This window comes from Mirounga leonina, unplaced genomic scaffold (genome assembly GCF_011800145.1).
Source record: "Mirounga leonina isolate KUSES-001 unplaced genomic scaffold, KU_Mleo_1.0 Mir_104, whole genome shotgun sequence".
NCBI classification, from domain to species: domain Eukaryota; kingdom Metazoa; phylum Chordata; class Mammalia; order Carnivora; family Phocidae; genus Mirounga; species Mirounga leonina.
Genome location: NW_023270231.1, coordinates 4,632,294 through 4,648,755, shown reverse-complemented (window position 1 = coordinate 4,648,755; position 16,462 = coordinate 4,632,294). Strand labels below are relative to the sequence as shown.

At 39.2% G+C, this 16,462-nt stretch overlaps 1 protein-coding gene across 4 annotated transcripts in view; it reads left to right on the top strand.

The window, feature by feature from the left end:
- EBF1 (EBF transcription factor 1) overlaps positions 1-16,462 on the top strand; it is a 397,322-nt gene that overhangs the window by 291,768 nt on the left and 89,092 nt on the right. For 2 of the 4 annotated variants that reach the window (XM_035013358.1, XM_035013339.1), the window contains exon 9: positions 5,920-6,050. In XM_035013358.1, the coding sequence (XP_034869249.1) occupies positions 5,920-6,050 (131 nt within the window). Of the gene's footprint in view, positions 1-5,916; positions 6,051-16,462 lie in introns of all 4 variants that reach the window. The other 2 variants (XM_035013349.1, XM_035013331.1) reach the window with 1 other exon arrangement.

Below are 16,462 nucleotides of genomic sequence, written 5' to 3'. Positions count from 1 at the left end.
GAGGCTAAGAGCCTTAGAGGGGCTAAGTGACTGCTTCAAGGTCGCCCTGAGGGAGAGAGGTGGGATTTGAACAGCTGGAGCTGTGGCCCATTTGCAAATACTGCAGTACTCTGAATGTTAAGTCAACTTAACATAATTGCATCTTTCTGTCTTTATTCAGGAGCCGGTGAGGCCGGGTGTTGGCACCTTCGCCTCCATTGTAAGCATCGGTTATCTGCTCCATAGAAACGCTCATTAATAGAGCGTTCTGGCTAACAGAATGCTGGAGGAGGAGAGTTTACATCCTTTCATACGCTATACACAGTGGAGCTGGAAAATCCATTTTAGTGGAATTTTATCTTGAGATTTAGAAGGCGATTAGAACATTTCTAAATTTCTACATTTTGCCAATTGAGGAAGTGTTTCCCCAGCATATTTAAATACAGGAATGGAGAAAAGAGCCAAACAATGCATCTCTAATGAGGCTTCCGTAATAGGACATCAACTGTCACAAAAGCCCCATTTTCGTGATAGGAGATGATACATCTTGCACCCAGGTCATCTACACAGCTACCCCAAACAAGTGAGGCATTGATCGCAGTACAAAGATTTCGGAGGCAAAAGTAAGAGCAGCTCCAGGACCCTGCTGATTGCTGCACACACCACTAATTCACCTCAGTGGGCAGGCACCTCTGAGCTCAATTAACCCTTATTCCCAAGGCCACCCATAAACCCCGAGGTAAACATGGCTTTCTTGGCCCTTGCTTTCTATCAGTGAAATAGATCATTTCTATTGGAGGCTGAGGCGCAATTCTAACTTACAAATTCACCTTGCTATAAAGAGCCTGATGCTTCCGATGTGAATGAGCAGGCACTTGAATCTTGTAACATTGATTCTGTAAATCAGAGAATTTTAAACTGCTGAGGGCATCCGTGATTTCGTCTGCCTCCCATGCCTATTGGGAGGAAATATAAACGCTCTGGATTGTCTGCACACAGAACATTAGTCGTTAAACATGTACTGGAGGCTGAACGATTGCTTTCCTTCCTTCCTTCCTTCTTTTTTTTTTTTTTTCTTCTCATTCTTCCCTCTCTTTTTCTACTCACCACGACCATTGTTCAGAAGCAAATTGGAAATCTGGTAATTAGGCCCTGACTCACGGTGTAGTATTAGAGTCCCGAGCCAAAGTTCAACACCCTGAAATGAAATTTAAACCAATTAATCTGTTAGATTTTTATCGCTTGTCCGTGTTTTCTCAGCAATTCCCCCAGCACGTGGCCTTTGATCAACTCTCATACAAACGCTAAAATGTGTGCCTGCTGCTAGCAAGATGGGAATGACATTAACATGGGTACTCATAAAACAATCAGAGCAGAGAAGCCCTCAAACAGGCAGGGCATGGTAATATTTAATAAAAGCACACACATAATCTTCAGAATTAGCATTTTGTGCCTTGCAGTACCTTTGGGAGAAGAGCTTTTATTTGTGGAGTGATCATTATTATAACAAAGAAGAGCTACCTAATAATTTCCACTTTAACTCTGCAATGTGCCACGAGCATTTCAGAGCCATTATGCTAAACTGTGGTGGGGTAATCATGTTATTGTCATAGTTTGAAGGAAAGAAAATCTCCTCTACTTTGGTGGCTGTTGGGGGTGGGGGAAGAGGTAAAAAAAAAAAAAAGGCAAAAACCCATCAACTTCAACTTTTGTTTTTAATGAGATTTAGAATGAGGAATTGGCTCTCTGTCCTTGTGGTTACCTAGAGTGTGAAAATTCACTGGTGAAGAAGAAAGAATCTTTTATTAATTAAATCAAGACTTGGCTGGTGAAAGTGGTTTTGTATTCTAATCAAATCCACTCCCCTCCCCAATTTCATAATATTTTCATGGAGATAGAATTCTATTGATTATTACACTCCTGGGCTGAATTGAATTCATTTACAAATCTTTGCACCTTCAAATTCTACTGAACATACCCACTGTGACTATTAAAAATGATCTCTTCTTGTCTTCCTCTCCATGTCTCTTTGGCTATCCTGAGTGAAAGAAAAACAAGTCCTTGGCTGCTTCAGATGTGGTCTGGGTGTCCTCAGAGTAAAGCTTACCCAGAAAGAAGAGAGAAGGAGAGGCTCAGGATTTGTTAGTCAGCACAGCAGGGCTTTTTTTTTTTTTTTTTTTTAATTAGTATCAATTTGTTCTAAATAGTACACTCTTTATCTCTTACAGAATTAAATGCTCTGTTATTTAATTTTTATTATGGTAACGTATTACCTTCCTGCGTGCTCATTGAAAACATTCAAACTGTACTACTTTCTATAGAGTAAAATTTAATGGTCTCCCTGCCCCTCAGCCCCATTCCAGCCAATGACTATTTCGTATGGACCCCCTGGGGACAGTGGGTGTCCATCCTTCCAGACCTTTGTTCACATGTAACTACATACACAGAAACACAGGTGCACATACAGGCTCATACATGTCATTTTTTAAAGTAAACAGGATCACACTGTTCGTTGCTTTTTTACTTACTAACATACTTTGACATCTTTCCATGTCAGTTTATAGGAGTCTTTTCCATCCATTCTAATGATCCTCCTAATAATCTGTAGTATGGATAGACCATAATTTATTTAACCGCTCTCTAATTGGGGGCACCTAGACTCTTGAATATTTTACTGTTAATACTGCAGTGAACTTTTGGGTACCTGTAGTTTTAGGCACACTTGCAAGTTTTTCCTGGGCTGCTTTTAGTCTGGCAGGTTTGTTTGTGACTAGGATAAAAGTGTAAAATGGTGGCCTGGGAGTTAAATATAGCCAATAAATATTTTGCTTACAGCCTACACGTTCAAAAAAATTAAATTAGTTGCCGGCATTTAAAGATTGGAAAATTTGCATAAAAATCTGGTTCCCAGCTTCTTTCAAAAGATCAGAAGCCCGGACCACACTGGGCCTGCATTTGTGTAGAGGAACAAGTGGTTAGATCTTCCCCAATTCCTAATTTCAGGGGCCATCCATCTCATGTTTGTTCTGAGACTCTGAGCTGCTGTATTGACCTGTGTTTTCTGCCTTGCCTGTATGGATCTGTGAGTTTTTAACAACTGCTCCTGGACCTGCTCTGTTTAGCTAGTCACAGTGTCTTCTACCTTGTGTTCTTGACATTTTAGAGTTCTTCGTTTGGGGGGAACTATCCCATGCATTGTTGGATAGTTAGCATCTTTGACTTCCAGGCACTAAATGCCAGTAACATCCCTTCCCCATCTCTCTTTGTCAGTGGAAGAGTCCACGAGTCCTTTACCTATTTTCCAGACTTCCCAGTGGGGAAATACTGCAGAGCTTCCTCTTAAGACTGCTATGATGCACAGATGTATAGAAGCACCTTTAGAATGCTTTGAAGCCAAACTTTAGAAAGGTCTGCATGACTTCCTTATTCTAGGAATGGCATCTAGTCTCTAAGCGAGGATAACAGATGGTTGAGTATAGAGGTAGGATCCATCGAAGGGTGTGTCACTCTTTTCTTGAAGTACTTCCTTCAAGGGTTCTTTTCTCTAAAAGTTACAAAGATGGTGTCACATACTGTCTCCTCACCAGCTTATCTCTGGAAGCTTGATGATCTATCTTTCCTCTGGCTAGTTGACAGTTAGCTTTGTTTCTGGTTGGTTGCTCACAGAATTTGAAAACATTATCACTTTCTTTAGGAAGCGTGTGAAAGCACACACACACACACACACACACACACTTACATGTCTTCTTTATCCTACAAATAACAAATGGAAAGAAGTGGGAGGGGATCAAGGCCAAAACCAGCTTGACCATGCTATCAGAACATCTTTACTAAAGGAGAGTCTCTCAAAGATACACCAACACCATTCTGCATCTTTTTGTTCAATGATAAGTAAGCCTGGAGGAGTCCCTACTTATTTAAAGAAATATCTAGAGAAAGATACTTATCTAAAGAAATTTGCATGATTACAAAAATAAAATTTTAAAAATTAAAAGAAAGCTAGTACAGATAATAAACATCAAGACTCTTTTGTTGTTTATGAGGGTAGTCACAGGGTCAGCATTTAATGATGCCATTGGATTTCACACTTTGCCATTAGTCAGGACTCTTTGAAGACCAGTTCAGTTAAACCAAGATCCTATTCTCAGAAGTATCTGGAGATATGGCACTCTCTATTCTACTCTAACAACTAAGTACTCAGTTCGAAATTAAGAATTGAGATTTTGAGACATTAACTAGAATGTTTCCAAACTGCTTTTATTTTAGGAATTCTACATAGTTGTTAAATGTACTTGATTTCTCTTACAAATTTCTTGAAATCATGCATCATATTCTGCCATTGGTTTGGGAATACTCAAGCATGCATTTAGACATCTTTACTTTTTATTTATTTATTTATTTTTATTTATTTATTTTTTAAACATCTTTACTTTTTAAAGAAAAATTCTGCTTAAGAAAAAGTCTTGTTCCTGTGGAGCATTGATCACAACTTTTATGTGTGTTAAAAATTGGACAAGAATTTTCAAGTCATGAATCATTTACATTTTCTTGATTAATTATTTTGTTTTTGGGAGAAAGTGAAGGAGAGAAAAGGCATCTGAACTGCCCAGTTTTAGTTGTAAATGTATTACTATGAGTTCAGCCAACATGAAATGTTTAGTTTGGATATTTCCTAATTTCTCTGTGCTATTTTATAAGATGAATTTGAATCAAAATCAAATCCATTCTACTTGTTTGTTTGGTGGCACGTGAGCAATGGTCCCACCGGGCTGGGTTTAGTATTTTCTTCTCTTCTTGCAAAAGTTAAAGCATGACATTTTGCCAAATTTGACAAAGTCCAGTAGTTTTTTTTCCAGCTTTTTCCCGTTAAAATTAACTGGTGCGCTCATTGGCTTCAATATTTGGAAAGTCAGTCTTGGATACTTAATAAACTTTTTATTAAAGAGAAGGGTCTCCTTTCCTCTCCTTGTGCAATATCTCCCTTGCTTTAGAATTTTGCTTTGTTCTTGTTCATAAAAGTAATCATGAGAACAACAACATGGCATTGTGGAGTTAAAATTCCTTGGTGCCCTCTCAGACATTTCAAAAACATAATCCTACAATTACATCTATGCCTAGCAATTCCGTTGAAAATATGCCATGCTCACCAGGCAAGCTACCTCGTCTGTTTAGAATCATGGTATTTGCAAATTATTTCCCATCTCCAAGGGCCATTTGTAATGGAAAGAGAAGAGATATGAAATTTTTAAGATGTCCATTCTAGAATTTTATGCCTGGGAATGGCAACAAAACAAAGGCCATGGGACTTTCTGTGGTTCAGCCCTGACTCAGCTATTTCGTTACATAATTCACCCGGCATGACCTGCATACTTTACATCTATAAAATGGGATCCATGACATTTGTTGAAAAAAATCTTAAAGATTTCTAATGAGAAATGTTGCTGTGTTAGTGTTACAGATAGAAGGCATGGAGCAAGAATATTTTCTTGCTCCGGCCTCCTTTCTTTCTCGCTTCCCTTTGGACAGAATTGCTTATCTAAAAATCTATCGATTTTCTTTTTGGGAAGTATGTTTAATTATGAAGCAATTCGATAAGGTTTCCAATGTGTCCCAAAAAGCCACCCAATTTTTTTTTTTTATCTTTAGCATCTCATAAATTAGATTTTGCTTCTGTGTTTTATTTCATAAGATTTCAGGTTTGAAAATGATTGGGTAAAATATATGTATGTCAATAGAAACAATGAAACAAATGCTTTTAAAACTGAAATCGCACCCTTAGGTTTCAGATCCTAAAGTGGCTAGGAAATGCTGAGATCTTGGGGGACTTTCTGTTCGTGAAAAGATAAAAGATACTTTTTTTTTCTTTTTCTCAAGTCTCCATCATTAAAGTTTGGTTCTAACAGCAGACTCCTTCTCTTTTTCATGTGTGTTGAAAAGCAGCTACTCCCTGTATCAAAGCCATCAGCCCGAGTGAAGGATGGACGACGGGAGGCGCGACTGTGATCATCATAGGGGACAATTTCTTTGATGGGTTACAGGTCATATTCGGTACCATGCTGGTCTGGAGTGAGGTAGGTGTTGTCTGAACATTAATATCTAATAGGTTGGTCTGGTTGAGGATACTGTCTACACTTGAATTTCTAATAGAGTGTGTGTAGAATTTCGTGGTGCCACCCTGGGTGGGCCAGCTCTAGTCTGCAGAACTCCGGGAAACCAGGAGACATGGGTTGGGTATGCCTGGAGGCACCACTTTCTACTGGAATGATTTCCATCCTCTGCCCTGTAAGCACCAGGGGAGCTTCTGTTTTGTCCTTTGTCCTCTTACGCTAGCCAAGGTGTGGAGGTCCTATTGTATATTGGGAATTGGAAAGGAGATGCAGAGTCACAAAATATGTAGGAAAAACTCTGTTCAAACTTTAACAAGGTAGTAATCTGTGAATACTTGTAGATGGGGTCTATGGGAGGCCCATCTTCAAGGAGCACCATTCATATGACAGTAATAATGCAGGTGTAGGTGGTTCTTGACTTATTCAGTGATTCTTCATCCAAGAGTGAGGGATTTACCAGGGCAACCTCGAAGAACCAAAGGCTTTTTCCAGCCCTAAGAGTTTACAGGTCACCGGCATCTTAGTATGTGACCCCAGCCACATGAAAATGACTTTCTTCTGTGTGTGTAGTGCTTTCTAAGCACTGTGATCACTATTTTAACCTGCCAGTTGACCTGCCTGGCAATAATCCGTTACTGTTAGCTCAAGATTATAAAACACAAACATCACTATGATATAGATGCCGTGGAAAACTTGCTTTTGTTTTCTTTCTGTATTCTGAGCCTAGATTTCTTATCCAGTATGCCCAGAACCCCTTCTCTTTCACTTCCCCAAAGTTTAGAATAAAATCCATGGTAGGGCTATAAGGTACTACTGAGCTCATTCATCCCACTTGTTTTACAAGCAGTTGTGTGAATCACTAAGCTTTCTTGGGACTTACTGTACACTAGGCACTGTGCTCAGCTCTTGACACAGATCATGTCAGTCCTTCCCTCTACACCATGGGGTAAATACCCTTAGCACGTATGTGTTCTTGATAAAGACACTAAGGTTTGGAGATATATACTTACAAAACCCCAAAGCAGCTGTCCGGAGCCCATGGCGTGTGGATCATATGTGTGTAGCCACACAGAGAAGTCAGTAGCAGAACTGAAGCTAGAACTCCAATTTTTTATTTCAATGTCTAGCTGTCCTCCCCTAACACCTCTGTTCAGACCATCTAGATATCCTGTGTCTTCTCTCTAAGTGGGCTGCAGAGGTAAGCAGAGAGGTAAGACTGATCGCTGAATATGTCTACCTTCCTAAAGCAGAGGCTGTCTTTCTTTTTAGGCCTTTTGCGTGCACTTCTCACTGCCAGGAACCCACTCAGGCCAGCCCCTTGCCTGTGCTGCTTGTGTTTCCCAGGCCACCAACTAGTGGCCTGCGCTTGGCCAGAGAATCAAAGCTCTCGTAAAACTGAATCAGAGATGGGCTTCTCAGTCCACTGAACTAATTGTTGTCCAAGTTGGATGGATCATCCCAGGCATGAAAGGTGGCCTGAGCTCACGCTGCTGACTGCACCCCATTCTTTGTTGGAACCGTTGAGTTGTACAATTAGAAGCATCACATACATGGCATATTTTGCCACCAGTCTGGTGTCTTTATCCCTGCTAGAGACAGCGGTCCTCACAAGGACAGCTTCTCCCAGATCTTGTGGGCTATATGTCCATCCCTTTCTATCCCTCATTCTGTTGCTTATCATGCAAGTTGAGAGAGGGGAAGAATAAATATAATATGGACTTCTTGCTCCATATTACTGTAGTTGAAGTGAGGCCTGAGAAGTGGGATTCAGAATTGGCAGGAAGCCTTACTAAACCTCTGAGAATAAGGTGGGTTAGTCTGCAGGTTCCTTTAAAACTGTGTCTGTCTTTGCCCAACACTGCATTGGTTATGGAACAAGGGCTTTGATCTATCAGGAAATCATTAACTTGTACTTCCATGTTGTTCCTAGTCAAGGTCCTTGTGTTTCCTCTCTGTTCCCCCACATTCTTTGCCCTCTTTTGGGAACAGGTAAGGAAGATTAAATTCTAATTTAGACTCTTCTGAATTGCTTCAAAGGATCTGTTTCCATGTAACAAAATCAATGCAAGTCATGAAAAAAAATAACCCAGTAAGGCTATACCTTTGTCCTCCTCTTTCTTCAGGCCCTCCGTTGCCACTGGCTTGCATGTACCAGAAGCCCCTCACAATGAATCTCAGTGGGTCCAGCTAGGTGCTGAGGGTGGGGGATATACATGCTCCTTCTTTACCCACCTCCTCCTCCCAAACTGCTGTCATGTGTGATTATGTCATAAATCAACTATGACCCTTTCCTGGTGGAAACCTACCAGGTAGTTTCCAAAACTAGATATTATTTTAAAATAAGTAAATCCTCTGCCACAATAAGTAAATCCTCTGCCACAATAGAATTTATACACAAAATCTGAGTGGAAGATTTTGCTTTGTGTTGTTATTATAATAGTCTTAACATTCAGAAAAATGAGCCTTGCAGAGATGAACTTCTTATAAATATTCTAAACTATTTATATATTTAGATTTTCATACAGGCTATTTGACAGGCATGATTTTCTCTCCCTTTTAGTGGAGGGAGAGAATTGGTACTGCTTCAAGTCCAAAAACCCATTGGATAGTAATGAGAAATTGAGAAATACCTCATGTTTATGAAGGGTTTATCATCATAAGCACTTTATGGGTATTATTTTATTTGATCCTCATGATAGCCCTGTATGATACATATGAGTAAACCGAACATCAGAGAGGTTAAGAAACTTGCCCATCATCACACAGATAGTGCTAGAGATGGCATTTATCCTACAATGGTTATTTTTACAAAGGAAATAAAAGCCCAAGTTACTGAGAGGGCAAATGGACACAGAAGAGGGGGAAGAAGGACAGAAATAGGAGAACGAAAAAAACATGCATAGTCGTTCAGGTAATAGGGTAGGAGAGCTAATAGTAATAGTAATAGTAATAGTAATAGTAATAGTAATAGTAATAGTAATAGTAACCGTGGTGGTTGTTTTTAATCACATAAAATTACATAAATGCCTTTCATTTTGGTAGAGGCAAAAAATACCCACTCGTTCTGGGGGCATTTCTGCAGGCTTCCATTGGATAGAATCAGAACTCAATACTATGAGTATTTAAGAGAGGATATCTGTGAAAGATCTGTGGAAAAATGTGTAGTATGACTAATATCAGCTAACATTCACTGAGCACTTGGTTCCTGCCAGGTACCATGCTGAGTATTTGGTATGGCTCTCCGGCGAGCATGTTGTTCTTGTTTTACTGATGAGGAAATTGAGGCTTGGGGAAGTTAAATAAGCTGTTCAGTGATCAAGGGGTGCACATGGGATTTGAACCCAGCCCCAGGGCCTCACCTTCTTAACTGTCCATGATTTAGCCTATGCCAGAATTTTTACCCTCGTGTTTTATTACAGCAGACTAGGGTGTATGCTCACCATTGCCATTGATGTCTTGTACTGTGGTGACGTGGGGATGGGTATCTTAACAATTATTATCACCTTCCAGGCTGAGGTAGACTTGGGATGCAGAGCAATAAGAGTGATCCCTTCATTTTCTGGTTGTATAGGCTTGTGGGTGGAGCCACTGGCTTCCAGGAAGAGTTTATCCTTATGAAGAATACATGCTTTGTGTTAGGGGCAGAAGACAACCTCTTCCTTGTCAATGTAGAGAACTTAGGCAGGACAATGAACCTGTTGGGGCCTCATCTCTAGATAGGACCCCTATCTATCTGGCTCTTTGTTCCCTGGCCACATGATCTCTTGAGGTTATGCCACCTCTAAGATCTAGTACTTCTAATTTTAAGTAGACTTTTATCTCTTCTCCATTTCCTCACTCTATAGCCCAAAGCACTCAGGGAGCAGGCTGGTGGGCCAGGACAAGCAGATAACATTTTAGCTTAGCAGCTGATGCTATTATTTGGAGTCTTTTTTTAGCTAAAGAATTTTAAAAAGAGTGAGAGAAAATAGGGCTGGCTTAATTGACCCTCATCTATGCTCTTTCCCTACCAACCCAATTTTTGCAAATGAGTAGTTCAGTTTAGCTCACTGATTGCCCCCTGAGGGTTGGGAAAAAGAAAGGTAGCACTCCATTGCTCCTCACTCAGGGCTGCCTTCTGTGGGCTCCCAAGTTTGGGGTGAACTACATGGCTTTCTTGTGAATTTGGTTTGCCATCTTTGTTATTCTTCCTTATTGTTTCTTGCCCTTTCTCCTCTCTGTCTTTCTAGAAAACAAATTATTATACTGATACCCTTGGGCTTCTTATCCTTTACCCAAAAGACTTAACAACAACAACAAAAATATTTGTAGTGTTTTATATATAAACCCAGGAAAATCAACAAGGTTGATGTGTGCTTGTGATTAACATGGGTTGAGCTTTTTTTCTTGATCAGAGATACACTTGGTTGTTTTTGCTTTTCCATCAACATGTGATCTGGAGGAGGGAGGGGTTCCTGCTACTAGTTTGTAGGGTTAATACTTATTTTAATATCTCCTTGAACTGCTCTAATTGCTAAGCAGTGAGTACTGCTTGGCTTGCCTGTTAGTGTCTAGCACTGGGATAGGTACTACGACTGATCACAGTTAGGCTTTATGGAATCTGGTGTTCTATTTGGAACTTGCTCCCATGAAACAAATTAGGGAGTTACATAATATATTTTTATAATCCAGTGTTAAATTACTAGTTTAAAATTCAAACCAAGGTTCTAGAAGGCACAGAGAATGGTACAGGCAAAAGTAGACTGTCCAAACAACCAGTCAAGCTCCTGTTATGTACAGATGGATCTCTCTGCTAGGCATTTTAGGCTCTCACAGTCCTTTGATTTAATCACAGCAATCTCTGGGAGAATTTATACAGCTTAAGGTATTTAAGATGCTTGTAAGGAAAGTACATTGGTGAGACTGCTGAGGAGCAGAGGATGAAGGGGACTTCAGGCAGACAATCATCCAAGCAAGGGTTTAGATTGCATGGGGTGGCAGCGGGCAAGGAGCCAGTCAGGAGACGTGGGTATTAATTGCAGTCTTTCTACTGCTCAATCAGAGGATCTAGATTTTAGTTAGTGTTGGTCATCGGGCCTTAGTTTCCCCATCTTAAAATGAGGGGCTTAGACTAAATCCTCATTGAAATCAGCTACAATTTTATAATTCCTTTTATCTAGAGTTTATTCCCTTGAGAGTCCCTTCAAAGTAAGAGTAAGATGGGTAGCAAGTAGCTTCTTTTCTTCCACTATTATTCTTTACTTTTACGACACACTTGCAGTATACCAATATCGTGTTTATTTGCAAAAGCATTCTTTGAATGTCATCAAAACCATTTAGTTAGCTACAAAATTGGATCTCCTTATTGCTGTATCTTTAGTCTGTATTTCTACTCTCTACGCTTCAAGTCCTGATATCTGATATAATCCTGAGACCTAGACCACACTGTTGGTCTAATTCATTTTCGGATAGTTCTGTGGAATATACCAATTCTTTGGTATATCAATAGGTATGCCGTGGGAGATGGGGGAGGGAGGTTTTTCCTGGTAAGTCTGGGAAATGTTGAGTCAAATAAATTCAACTGGTCCTTGTTCTAGGACTTTGCAAAGCTTTTGAGATACTAACATGCACTGTGAATACCTGGAATACAAAATTTTGTGACCACAGAACATTTTTTCAGGGATCACCTTATAGGAGGATATATTGGGGATGGATGGATTTCATGTTAATGAAGTAAAGTCATGAAATCTAGTCATGAAGTGATTGGTCTGGGGTAGATGTGAGAAAATCATGTGAAATATTTGCAGAGTATTATTCAGATTAGATCAGGAATGTGTAGAGCCATTATTCTTTAATGCTGCGGGCTTTGAACAGAATTTCTCTCATATTTTGTGTCTGGTTTTAGTCACTGCACACTTGGCATTAGATGCCCTGTGATTTTGCAGGAGAGTTACATTTAAAGATTGCCGGAACCTCTTAGCTCAGATGGAGAAGCCAATTTTATCACTGTATGAACCAGTGAGCCTCACACAGGGGCTACGTGTTGCCTTTTGCATCCAGATGAATGTTTTCTTCAACTGCATTCCCAGAGATGGGGGAAGTCCAAAGAAATTTCGGTGGGGGTGGGGCTGGGGGTGAATATAGTTAGGTAAATAAAAGGCAGTTTGGGGGCTGAGAAATGATTTCCTGCTTTAATCCAAAAGTTGGAAAACACAGTTTTAAATGTAGTTCCTGACTTCTTTCTTCTTTCCTATCTCTACTTTCCATTCTCATCTGTACACAAAGCTCAGAGCTTCGAAGGATTGTAAATAAAAAATAGCATTTGCCCCTCTGTGACGTTAAAAAATGAATGGCTACAACTCGTACATGTTCCCACTGGAAGTTTCCCAGGCCTTTTTGTTTGGCCTTGATTTTTACGGAACCACATGTAGAATCACAAAATTTCGAGGGCTTTGAGGAACCTTTCCAGTCATCAAGTGCAGCTGTTTTTGGGGGAAATGAGGAAAAAGAGCCTCCAGAGTCATACTGTGACTTGTCCTGGGAATGCATTAGCTACTACTTAGTGCTGGGGTCACAGCCCAGTTCTCCAGACACCAGCCTCACCCCCCATTCAACTTTTTCTTGTTCCAGTTTTCTCATGGTATTTCTTTAGTCTTTGAATAAACTTCCTTATATTTACCAAACCCTCCCAAATTTTATACATGATAGCACTGGCATTCTGATGACTGTTATTTATACCACATTTATATGCAATACAGTTCTATTCAAATAAAAAATAAAATTAAGAAAGGCAGAGAAAGACATTATCACAAATATCTTTTAAAATTTCATAATGTAAATATGGTATATAAATGGCTATGTCGTTTATTTTATATATATTGGGGCCTACATATATAAGTTTAATTCAAAGTTGATGAAATGCATGGATTTAAAAATAATTCATGGTTTCCTACTTGTCCTAAATATATAAGTTGCCAAGCCTGTATGCAACCTGTACTTACTGATCATCTGTTAAGTGGAAGATGCTTAATGCAAAATTATAAACTTTATTTGTAAGGACTAAAAGGGGCAGCCTGAACCGGTTGCATTTGTTAACTTTGAATGTGACTTTGAAGAACACCTTTCAAGCCCAAGTTATTTTATGGGGAATCATTTTTAAATGAGCCAGCATATTTAAAAAACAGATTAAAAATACTCTAGAGGCCTCTTTAATGTAGTTACATAGTTACAACCATGCTCACCTTATTCCTAAAAAAGCTTTAGTCTATATTTTTATTTTTAATGACTAAGGCACTCGAAATCTATCCTCTATGTTAATAATTATATGATGGTTAAAAACGACTTTAAGATGACATTCTCCTTTAGTTGTTTACGGTGCTTTCAGGAGGCACAAGTGTGTGCCATCACTTGAAAATGGAAACCAGGCAAGTGTGATGCATTTCTAATTTTAACATAAATCAAAGACAAAATTCACACCTGGCTGCAGTCATGTGACTTTTATGAAGAAAATGGATAACTATATAGTGTTGTGTTCATTTTATATGGGTGCTCTAAGTAGCTTGCTGGAATGGCTCCCTAATGGTCTGAACTAAAGCCTTCCTCCTTATACAACCTTACTGGCTTCCTCCTTCCTAAACCCACAGCTCCTCGGTTTGGGATTCAAGCATGCCCCATGAAGGCTCTGAACTTTCTTTTTAACATCCTTGCCCGCTATTCACCTTAACTTACGCTTTAGTCACACTGAGTCGTTAGTGGACTCCTTATACCCAGAGTGATTTTTTGCTTCTGTACTCTTGCCTTTCTTATGCCATTCCTTCTTCCACAATGTTTTTCCCTCCTCTCTGTGTGCAAATTCTTCTGCCCTTTAAGATCCAGTAAAATGCCACTTTTGTCTGTAAATCTTCCCTTACAGTTTAGATATTGAATATTTCCCTTTATCCTAAATTCCTACATGGTCTTATCTGTAACATATTATGTTCCTTATAACTTTCTATCTTTAATTATTGTGATTTAAAGGGATGTTCTCTCTCATAAGGCAGGATCCATGCTAAATTCAGCTTAGTCTCTCTGTGTTTAGCACAGATCCTTACATGTCAGAGGCATTAATTTATACAAATTTATACAAAATAATATTGAATGACACCTTTCCTTCCTTTCTTCCTTCCTTCTTTCCTTCCTTCCAACAAATGCTCCCTATTAGCAACCATTGTATTCAACGATGCTTCAAAGTGTCAATACCAGATAGATTGCAGTTTAGTTTTTGTTAATGCATGTGTGATTAGGTAGTTTATATTTAGATATATTTATTGTGCAATAAGGATGCATATAATTACCTTAGTGTGAATCTGTTGGTTATGGTGAGGATTAAGTAATAAGACTAGCACTTTCTAGGTGATTGATACCAGTGAGACCTTCTCCTAAACTCATTATAGGCATTATGTCAATTAATCCTTAGATTAAGTAGATAGCTAGCCTCCTCCTCCATCCCACCTTCTTCTCAGGTAATGAAACTGAACGCCAGAGAGGTTGAGTGACTTTTCAAAGGTTCCACAGCTGGTAATTTGCAAAGCGTGGACCTGAACCAAAATTTCTATGACTCCAGAGCCATCTTTTAGCCATCTAATGAGAATGTAGTAAAACCACACTTACCCAGAGAAACTGTTATATAACCTCAACTGTCAAAAAAAAAAAAAAAAAGTAAATATAGAAAATAACAGACTTTGGGGTAACCAGAGCAACAATTTTTAACAAACTATCTTATCTGTTTTCCCAGGTCATAGCAAATCAGAAGGAGCAAACTAGAGGCAGGTTGTTACGAGCAGGCTCAGTGACAGCAGAAATGACAGCTTAATGTCAAGGGCGGAAATGGAAAACCTAAAAAGCAGACGCAGGACTCTATTACCGTGTGGCACATTAATGACTGTTCATAATGACAGTGGCCCTGAGTCATCAAGACAGAGATGGCAATTATATTCAATATATTCTCTCTAAAACAGCAAGATGTGTGTAATGCATCCTCAAAAGACTCCCAAGGAAAGCAGCTGTCGTGGCGCGGTATTAAAAGGGGTTTGGCTCTGGTTTTCTGTGCAGCTCACTTCCTGAAGGGACATGTTAAATGAGGAATTACCGAATATATGTGCAAGTATCAGTGTAAACTGTATGCAAATGTGAACTATGCCACACACACAAAAAACTGTTCAAATGCATCTCTGTTTAGTACTGTATAGCTTTGATATCCCTTTCTTGGAACTTGGAAAGACCAAAAGTATTTCATCGAAAGGTGAGTTCATTCCCTGCTACCCCACCTATCAATCTTTTGGCTTTTTTGTCTTTCCTTCCTAATTCCATAGGCAAAGATTCTGCCTTGCAAACCGCCAGCTTTGATAACAAACATTTAGTCTCTTCCATAAATGTATCTGGCTTTACTTTTCCTTTTATATTTTAATTTTCAAACAAATAAGCAGCAACCCTGGTCTAAGCCAGACCCGAGCAGGGAATGATGTTCCTTCTTAACTGAATTTAGAAAAACAAACCTTGAGAAAGAGCTCATTGTGCAGTTTCAAACCACAGGGGCTGGTGTTATGGGTGTCCAGTCCTCTCCTTCTGGAATACTCTGGACCTCAGGAACTCACCAGTGCTTTTCCAGCTCCCAGATGGTCAGGATGGGATCCAGTCTTTAATGGGGCCCAGTTGGCACAAGATTTACATCCTGGGAAAGAGCTAGAGAAAGTTTATTTAAAAAATAAATTACTGAAAAATAAATAAATAAATCAACCCACAAAACCAAAGGTAGTTGAAGTATAATGTATTTATTTTAGCCTTTTTTCTCCCAAATCTGTTATTTGGAAATATGATCTTGTTGCTGTTTTGTTTTGTACAAGTAACTGCATTGAATTAGGGACATGGTTAGTTTCTTGGTCAGAAGAATTGGGTAGTATATTTTTGTGAATGCTTAATGAGGATACCAGGAAGCTTGAAGTTTTTTTGGGGGAGGGGGTAAAAGTGAACAGTTTTTTTTAGTAAAAAGTTTTTCGGGTGGAGTGGTATTGATAATTTCTTTTTTGTCAATTCACAAGTGACTTTATTGACTCTTTATCTAAAATTATTAGTGGTGGTTAATAGCGTCACGGTATTTATTCACTCAGTGTTCAGAAGTATTTATTGAGTGCCTACTGCTTCCCAGGCACTGTTAAAAACTGAAAACAAGAAAGACAAAATTCATATCCTCACAGGGCTTATATTCTAGTTGGGGTTGCAGACAATAAATAGGAAAATATATCCACATCTGTCTACTATGTGTCTGTGTCTCTTTCTATATATGAGAGAAATTTCAGGCAGTGTAAAGGAATACTCCTGACCATTCAAAAGCTTAGGTCTTAAATCCCTTATTTAACTCA